At 56.9% G+C, this 8,863-nt stretch overlaps 1 protein-coding gene across 1 annotated transcript in view; it reads left to right on the forward strand.

The window, feature by feature from the left end:
* CHCHD6 (coiled-coil-helix-coiled-coil-helix domain containing 6) overlaps positions 1-7,772 on the forward strand; it is a 47,285-nt gene extending 39,513 nt beyond the window's left edge. The window contains exon 5 of the mRNA XM_027768786.1: positions 7,311-7,772. Coding sequence (XP_027624587.1) covers positions 7,311-7,517 — 207 coding nt within the window. The 3' untranslated portion in view covers positions 7,518-7,772. The remainder of the gene's footprint in view (positions 1-7,310) is intronic.
* The last annotated feature ends 1,091 nt before the right edge of the window (positions 7,773-8,863 follow it).

Raw genomic sequence — 8,863 nt, forward strand, 5'->3', positions numbered from 1 at the left:
TGCGGTGGAGCCCGTGGTGGGGGAGCCTGCAGTGGAGCCCGCGGTGGAGCCCCCGGTGGAGGAGTGTGGGGCTCTGTTTTGCTCCACGATCGAGTGCCTTGGGGTTTTGCCAGATAGATTTTCCTCCTGCCTTTTTTTTTTTTAATAAATCCAGAGCTCTCCTGGCAGATGTTGGAAAGCCTCTTCTAGGGCATTGACAGTTACCAACGGAAGAGCCTGGAGTCCTCTCCCCAGAGCTGTGTTTCCGCATGCCCTCGTGTTGGCACCCACCAAGGCACCCTGCAAGTGCCCTCAGGCCCAGGCTCCGCAGGACACGGGTGCCGGCCCCTCCTCCGCCACTGCCATCTCCCTCCCACCTGCGGGACCCGACAGCTGTCCCCACCCGCACATGGCGCCCAAGGCCCACGGAGACCAGGCAGCACCCGGACTTGACGGCTCTCCTCGGGGCCCTCCGCGGCCTGTGCGTCGCCCTCCTGACCTGGTGCCGGGTGTGCTCCCGGCGCCTGTCCCTCCGTTACCTGTCTTTCCCTCAGTTCCCTTTGGAATGTACCCGTCTCCGGACCCAGGTTACACGAGGCCCGGGGCGCGGAACGCGTCTGTCAGAGTCCGCGTCCTGTGCACAGCACTCCACGATGCTGACACCACGGAGGGTCCTGGGCTCGTGTCCTGAGGCCTCCCGAGCACGCCAGGCACACGCGTGTGTGTGATGCTGGGCAGCTGAGATCGGAGTGGGCACCTGTCTGTCCCTGAGGGAATGAACAGGGAACTTGCAGAAAGAAGGGAAAGGCCGGCTCCCAGTCCCGAGCTGGCCCAGCCCGGCTCTGCCCCCGGCAGCTCGGCCCTCTCTGAGAGCCGCTTTCCCTGGGCGGACTGGGCCGGGGCCCTGCTGGCCCTGCAAGGGGGCAGGAGGTGGAACCAGCCAGGCCTAGCAGTGGGAGGCGCTGGTCCTCCCACCAGGGGGACTGGGCCGCCTCTGGTCACTTGGTGACTGTGGAAACGGGCACTTTCTGTGTTACCAAGATCATGGGCGATGCGTGCTCGCCCCCCACGGGCAGCTGCTGGCTGGGCTTCCCTGCTCGTCTCTACAGCACCCCGCCTGGCTCCTCGCCCGGGCGCCGTGCCAGGGGTGCTTGCCGAGCCGAGAGCTCCCCTGCAGTGCAGAGCGGTCCCGAGGAGGTGTGCAGCGTCCTTGGAGACAGCGGCCTGCTCCGTCCTCCGGGCGAGAGTACCCGCGCTGGCGGGCTCCGTGCTGAGATGGATTTTTAAGAGATGAGCAACGGCGTGCGAGCGCCGGCCTCTCTGTGGGCCCGGTTCTCCAATACGGATCGCCATGGCAACGTGGTGGCCTTGGCCTTTCCGCAGTTACGGAGAAGCGCCCTCCTGCCACAGGTGTCGGGCCGGTCGGCCACCACCCGGAGCTCCGCGCATGGGTCTCCCTGGAAGGTGCTGGGCCTCGCCAGGACCCGGCCCCAGCACAGGCTCGTCAGACAGCAGCCCAGGCCCGCAGTCCCTGTGCCGGCCACGCCCCCCCAGCAGCCTGTCCCCGCAGCAGGCCTCCGCCCCCAGGGCTGCAGCCCACACACCCCTCGTGGGCCGGGCAGCCAAGCAGATGGTCTTCAAGGTGCAGCCGGGTGGGTCAGCTCGAAGCTGCTTGTGTAGCAGGTGGCCTGTGTCTCAGGCAGCCTCCGCGAGATGCTGTCCCTACGCAGAGCTGGCCGGGGCTGGAGGACGCTGGCCCTCCTCTGTGAAGCTGTCTGTTCTCGGAGCTCCTGCCACACTGCGGCGTGGGGACGGGGGTCTAAGCTGCCGTGTCCTGGCACTGCCCCCGGCTTGCCTCTCTGACTCCCCTCGTTTCTTTATCCAGTGTGGCAGAGTACGCTGAGACCAGGTGCAGGCCCGAGGGGCGTGGGCTGGGGTAGCCCCCGGGAGGGCACAGGCTGCCCGAGCACCAGCGTGGCCTGTGGCAGGGCTTATTCCTGGACGGCTCCCTCTCCCCTGCCCCCTTTCCCGCTCACAGTGCCTCGCCGGCTGGGCCTGGGGAGTTGCATGGAGGCAATTCTCGCTTTGGTGGAAGCTGGCAAGGCTCACGGACTCAGCCAAGCAGAGACCTGTCTGCCCTCCAGGTCCCTCCCACAAGGAGGCCGTGTGCACAGTGCCATAGCGGGCTCGACCTTCCTTCCCCTCAGCACCAATGGGGCCCATCACAGAGGCATGGAAGCCACTGACCACCTTGCTCGTCCGCCCCAGAACTGCTCAGCGTCCACGGTGCGGCCCGTGCTGCCGTCCCACAGAGGCCTCTGGGCAGATGGGTCTGAATGGGTGTCCAGGTGCAGTCGGGGGGTCACTCGGTCTTAAAGGTGTAGCACAGGGTAGCCTGGCTCTGCTCAGCCCTGGAGTCGCTGCATGAAAGAGCACCGGGGAGCAGCTTACCCAGGTTCAAATCCTGCTTACAAGTTCGTGGGACCTTGCTCCAAAGGAGAATTCTCTGCTAATAAAGGATTCGAGGGACAGCTGACCCTGGGAGTCTCTTCTCAATAGTTGTCTTGGTTTTGTCTCAGCCCAGGAAACAATAGCTTAATGGAGAGAGCCACTTTGGAGATAGGTGTGCGTTCAAATCCCAGCTCACTGCATGCGGTCTGCATATTCTTGCTGTGGTTGCCACAGCTCAAGGGCACTGCCCCAGTCCTGTGCCCTCCGCCCTCCAGGACCCAGTTTTCCGGGGAGCCCCTCTCCCCTTTTGTGAGAGCCAGGCACTTCTGGCCAGAATGCTCCCATCTTACTTGACCTCTCTAGCCACAGTGGTTGGTCATTGTTTTGTTTGTTTGAGAGTTTTTTTCTATAGGGTGCGTGCGCTTGTCAGAGAGATAGAAAGCGCGAAGTCACCCCCCACCCGTAGAGATAGCCACACCACAATCCCTTCTCCTCCATTCTCCTCTCGGGATCTTGGGCCCGAACTTACATGCGCCCAGTGTGAGTTTAAGCCACCAGGTCCGGGACGTGAACCATGGTCGACTACATGGAAGCCCAGCAACATAGCCATTATGCCAACTGCTGGTCCCAGTCATGGTGTTTTTTAAATGTATACTGTGAGCAATGCTTGTAAACTGACATCTCACAGGAGTGGATCTTGAAATGATGGGTAAACATTTGAAAAGGTATTCATCCTCAATAATTATCAGAGAAATGCAAATGAGAACAAATGCATCCCCCCAGGAGTAGTTAAGATGGTAACAGCCGGCAGGAGAACTATGGTACAGCCGCAGAGTAACCAGAACTCACATACCCTATCAGAGGGGACCCACAGAACACTGTCCAGCACAGAGAACTTCCCGGAAGTGCAGTGCTCGGGCTTAGTTAGGCATGCATGTGCTCTGAGACCGAGCATGTACTTTAAGAGTAACAGCATGAAGGCTCACTGCATCATTTTACATCTCCACCAGCCATGCATGAGCATTCCCGTTTCTCCATGTCCTCCTCAACACTTGTCGTTATCTGTCCTTCTTTGTAGTTATGGTAGCAGTGTGAAATGATACCTCACTAAGGCTTCGATTGGCATTTCCTTAAGGTTAATGGTGCTGAGCATTTTTTTGTTTTTTTGGAGAAGTTTTTGCTATAGGGCGTGTGCACTCGCCAGACAGAGAGAGACAGAGAGACAGAAAGCAGGAAATCAGGGGGGATGGCCACGCCGCAATCCCTTCTCCTCCATTCTCCTCTCGGGATCTTGGGCATGCACACACATGCACTCAGCGTGAGTTTAAGCCACCGGGTCCAGGACTCGAACCATGGTCGACTACATGGGAGTCCAGCGACACAGCCATTACACTAACTGCTGGGCCCATAATTTTTCACGTGCTCCTCAGCCTTGTGTGTCTCTGCAGAAATGTCTGTTCAAGTCGTTGGCTCTCATTAGGTTATTTGACTTTTATTTTTGAATTGACTCTGGTCAAATTAAAATAAATTAACTAACAATAAATCAAGTAAAGGAGTAACTCTTTTAAAGAAAGGAATTGCTGAGTTCTGTATGGATTCTGGATGTCAGTCCCTTGTGAGATAGAATGGTACTTCAAAAAGTCTCTGGGGACCAGCAGTTAGCGTAATGGCTACATCGCTGGACTCCCATATAATTGACCGTGGTTTGAGTCCTGTGCCTGGTGGCTTTAAACTCATGCCAGGCGCGTGTGTGTGCGTGCCCAAGATCCTGAGAGGAGAATGGAGGAGAAGGGATTGTGGCTTTGGCATCACCCGTGTGTGTGCGTGCCCAAGATCCTGAGAGGAGAATGGAGGAGAAGGGATTGTGGCTTGGCCATTACCCCTGGGGGTGATTTCTCTCTCTCTGTCTCTCTGTCTCTCTGGCGAGCGCACGCACCCTATAGTGAAAACCTCTCCAAAAAAAAAAGTACAAATTCATTTTGGTGCAAACATTTCTTTGACATTCACAGTTTTTTCCATAATATGCATTTGCCATGAACTTTTTGAAGACAACCGCCCCTTATGATGTGCAAACGTTTTCCCTCTTTCCGTGCGTTGACTTTTCCTTTTCTCAGTGGTATCTTTATTTTTCTGTCTCTTTTTCTTCTTTTGATTGCTTGTCCTTTTGGTAGCATACCTAAGAATCCATTGCCAAATTCAAGGTCAGGAAGATTGAGCCCTGCATTCTTTCTAGGAGTTTTAGAGTTTTAGCTCTTACGTTTTTACATCTTTAATCCGTTTTAGTTAGTTTTCGTATATGAAATGAGGCGGGGTCCAACTTCGTTCTTTCGTTTTGGTGCCAGCATCGCGCGCATACGGGAGTTCGGTTGTACTGGCTTCGCCTGGTACAGGACCCTGCTCTTCGCCGCTGTGTGGCTTGGCACCTTGTTGAAAGTCGGCTGGCGAGAAATACAGGCTGTACGCGTGGCTCTGACTCCCGTCCTGCAAACCTCTGTGTGTCCTCGTGCCAGCTTCACACTGTCCTGGCTACCGAGCCTGCTGCTAAGTTTCAAAATCAAGCTGTAAACCCTCCTGTCTTCTTCCTTTTCCTTAATGTTTTGGTTATTCAAAGTCTCTTCAGATTCCTATATGAATTTTAAGATGGATTTTTCTAGTTCTGAAAAAATAGAGCTGAGATTTTGATAGGGATTATACTGAATCTATAGATCAATTTTTAGACAGTTCTCGTCTAGGTCTGTGACCCACTGTTAGTTAAATCTCATATCAGGTATCGGGCAGGAGGACCAATGCCCTAGAAAGGCGTTTTGTCACGGAATTGCGGGAGCGCCTTTGCTGTTCGTGTGGGCTGTTCCTGGGCCGCTCCCACTTCGGTTGATGTGCTTCTCCCTCGGTGCCAATCATAGTCTTTATTAATTACTGTAGCTGTATGGGGGTCTGAGGGTCTTCTATATTAGCCCTCCAATTTTGTTGCTTTTCAAAATTATCTGGTCTTTTCTAGCCCTTTCCATTTCTGTAGCAATTTCAGAATCAGTGTCAGATGAACACCTTTAGGTCAAATCCGAGGGAAACTGGTGCCTTAACGTTCTCGAGCCTTCGGATCCGCCATGTGCATGTACCCATCTCTTCAGGCCTTAGCACGGCTCCCTGCGTTTCTCTGTAGTGTCTTCGCTCTTCCTGCTGGAGTTGCTCCTAGGTGTTTGATTTCGGTCTGTCCTTATTGCCAGGATATGGAAATATAACTGAGTTTGATACTGTGACCTCTGGGCTGCGACCTTGATAAGTGGGCGTACTAGTCCGTGTGCCATGTAGTGGCTAGGTCCCGCGCTTACACCGGCGTGCCGTTTGAGTCACGGCGACTTCACCTCAGCCGTTCAGCCCAGAAGGTTGGTGTGTGAGATTTCACTTACCGTCCCGTGGCCTCGCTGCACTACTGGGCCTCGCGGGCCTGGGGGAGGGTGCCCAGCGTGTCACCACTGAGTGTGCCGTCCACCCTCCGCTTTATAGCTGTTCCGTCAGGTTTCGGCTCCTAAACTGCTGAGAGTTTCTATCATTTTTTAAAAATCCTTTTCAAGAAGCAGCATTAGACTCTTGTGATTTTCCCTTTTGTTTATTTATTCATGTTTTTTAAAGAGATTTTTGTTATAGGGCACATATACTTGCCAGAGAGACAGAGGGACAGAAAGCGAGAAACCAGCCCCTGGGACATGGCTGTGCCCACTCTCTCCTCCGTCCTCCACTCGGGATTGTGGGCACACACGCACAGGAGCCTGGTGTGAGTTTCAGGTCACCGGGTCTGGGACTTGAACCGTGGTCGACGACGTGGGAGTCCAGTGATGTGACCACTACGCCATTTGCTGCCCTGTGAGTTTTTCTCTTAATCAGCTTCGTCTGTTCTTTCTCTTTCTTCCGTTTTAAAACTTGCTGCTATAGAGCACGTATGCTTGCTGGAGAGAGACAGAGACAGAAAGAGAGAAGTCACCCCTTGGAGGATGGCCATGCCGGCCCTTTCTCCTTCACCCTCCTCTCGGGGCTTGGGCACACACACGCCCAGTGTGATTCTCAAGCCACCAGGCCAGGGTCTGAAACCGTGCGGTGGGCCGTGTGGCCCAGCTCCGTAGCCCTCCATGCCGCCTGCTTCATTGACCTGCGCGCTGCAGTGTTTGCCGTCCCCGTATGCCCTGGGATGCCGTCTTTGCTCCTTCCGGTGGAAGCTGAGCTGCTGGCGGTCACCTTCTGTAGTGTAGCCTGTGTCGCGAGGGCAGCTTCCGATCTGCCGTGTTTCTGTCACTATTCAATTCAGAATGTTTCCTAAATGTCCTGGGAGTTTTCGTGCTTGTTTTGAGCCATGGATTAGGACAGGTGCGCTGCTTCTCGACGCGGCCCCGTCTGGCCGTCCGGCTGCGGCCAGTGTCGCGCGCGGTCCCACTCCGCCACGGGGCACACTGTGACTGTGGCAGGCCGGGCCCCCCGGGCCCCCCCAATGCTCGCGTCTCCGCGGTCGGCCGCGGAGGCCAGGGTGGCTGCCCGCGTCTCCGAGCTCCGCTGTCCCTGCTGGGGATTCCGCTCTCGGCTGGAGGGACTCGGAGGCCCTGCCCGTCTTCACTTCGGCCCGTGGGGTCGCCTTTTTCTCCCTCGAGTTGTCGCCTTTACTTGAAATCATTGCTGTAGCTGCACACGATTACAACTGGGTCGCCGGGAGCCTTCGGACGCGTTTCTGGCCGGGAAACAGGAAGATGTGCGTGACTTTACTGAGGCCTTGTTCCTGCATGTCTGCCAGGGCCCGGTACAGACCGTACGGAGATGGCTCCTTGTCTAGGGACTCTCTCTCTCTCTTTTTGAATAATTATCTTACTGGCCCCTTCCCTTTGGCCGTCTTCCAGGAATGCACCCAAATGACGAACACGAAGGGGAGGAGGAGAGGCCCCTATGTATGCTCCCCAGGCCTTTGGAGAACACGGAGCGGTTCCTTTGGCAACACCCATGCGAATCTACGAGGAGGGCGGTGTAGGCATCGAGGGGGTGGGTGCTGTTCGGAAGGAACGCCCACAGGCGTTACCATGGCAACACTGGCAGCGTCTCGGTGTTAGCCAGCATGCCGTTGGCGTTGTTGGAGACAAGGTAAGGGCAAGACGCTGCCAAGAGCATTCATGTCGTATGGAGCGTACTGAGCGTTGATGGCAGAGGCGGCTTCTTACAGCGTGTGCAGGAGGATGACCAGAAAAAGAAGGGCACCAGAGAGAGGGGACCTGGCTCAACCGAAGTGCCCCTGCTCCACCCGGAGAAGCTGCTGGGCGAGAGCCCATGGGAGGGAGCCGGAGCTTCTGGGACCTGTTCCCTGTGAGCAGGCGTGACGGTGCTGAGAGCAGACTAATCGGTGCGCTATAAAAGTAAATAATAAATGTTTAAAAAAGCATTATTTTATTTAACTTTACTTATTGATTTATTTGACTTTGACCAGAGAGGAACAGAGTAAGCTAGAGAGAAAGTAAGCAAGCCGCCAGATCCGGGACTTGAACTGGGGTCGGCCAGGCGGGAGTCCAGCGCCCTTAACCACTACACCACCTGCCTGCCCAGCCAAGGCTGTCTTCATCCCTGGAGATACTCCTAGCTTTAAAGCCTGCGTCCTGTGGCCTTTGGGTCCCTCACTCTCCGGGTGCTGTCTGGACTAGACGGCCCTCCGGACACGCTGGGGAGCCGTCCCTGGCAGGGCAGCTGTCGCCCTTCCCAGCACAGTGTCCGTCCTGTCGGCAGGCCCGTGCCACTCCCCGCAGCCCCGTCACTCAGAGGAGCCCTGTGTTTCCTGCAGTGACGCCTCATCCCACGTGGGGACGTGCCTGACCCACCGCAGCCTCTCGGACACCTCCCTGGGCCGAGTGAAGCAGGCGGGGCTGGCGGGGGCGGGGCGGGGGGGGGCGGTTCCGGGCCGCCACTTGGACATGCGTGCTTGAGTATGAGGTTCTCCCTGCGTGGACATGCGTGCACTAACCTCGCGTCAGAAGGGCTGTGCCCGGGGCGGCACATTGGACCGGCTGCAGCTCATAAGTGGCGATGCACTGCCACCATCTCCGCGGCATGCCGCCTGCTCCCCGTGCAGCCCTGGATGGGCAGGGACTCGGGCAGCGGCTGTGTGGACAGTGACCATGGCGCACTCAGCCCTCGGCACCCTCAGCAGGGGTCCGCAGGAGTCCCCGGGAGCTGGAGAGAGCCCCGGCGAGCTGCGAACGCCGCCCCCTCCCCGTCGTGCCTTGTGTGCCCGAGCCCCACCCTCGCAGTGGTTCCTGAAGACGGCAGCCTTAGACCGCGGTTTAGACGGGGACATTAACACCGGAGAGACCGTCACTTACCCACCGTCTTAGACCTCGTAAGGAGGCTCAACGCCATGTCCTCTGACTCCCAAACTCGTCCACCCCACGCGTGCGGACGGCCACAGCCT

The sequence above is a fragment of the Tupaia chinensis genome, unplaced genomic scaffold (genome assembly GCF_000334495.1).
Source record: "Tupaia chinensis unplaced genomic scaffold, TupChi_1.0 Scaffold147500_1, whole genome shotgun sequence".
Classification (NCBI taxonomy): Eukaryota; Metazoa; Chordata; class Mammalia; order Scandentia; family Tupaiidae; genus Tupaia; species Tupaia belangeri.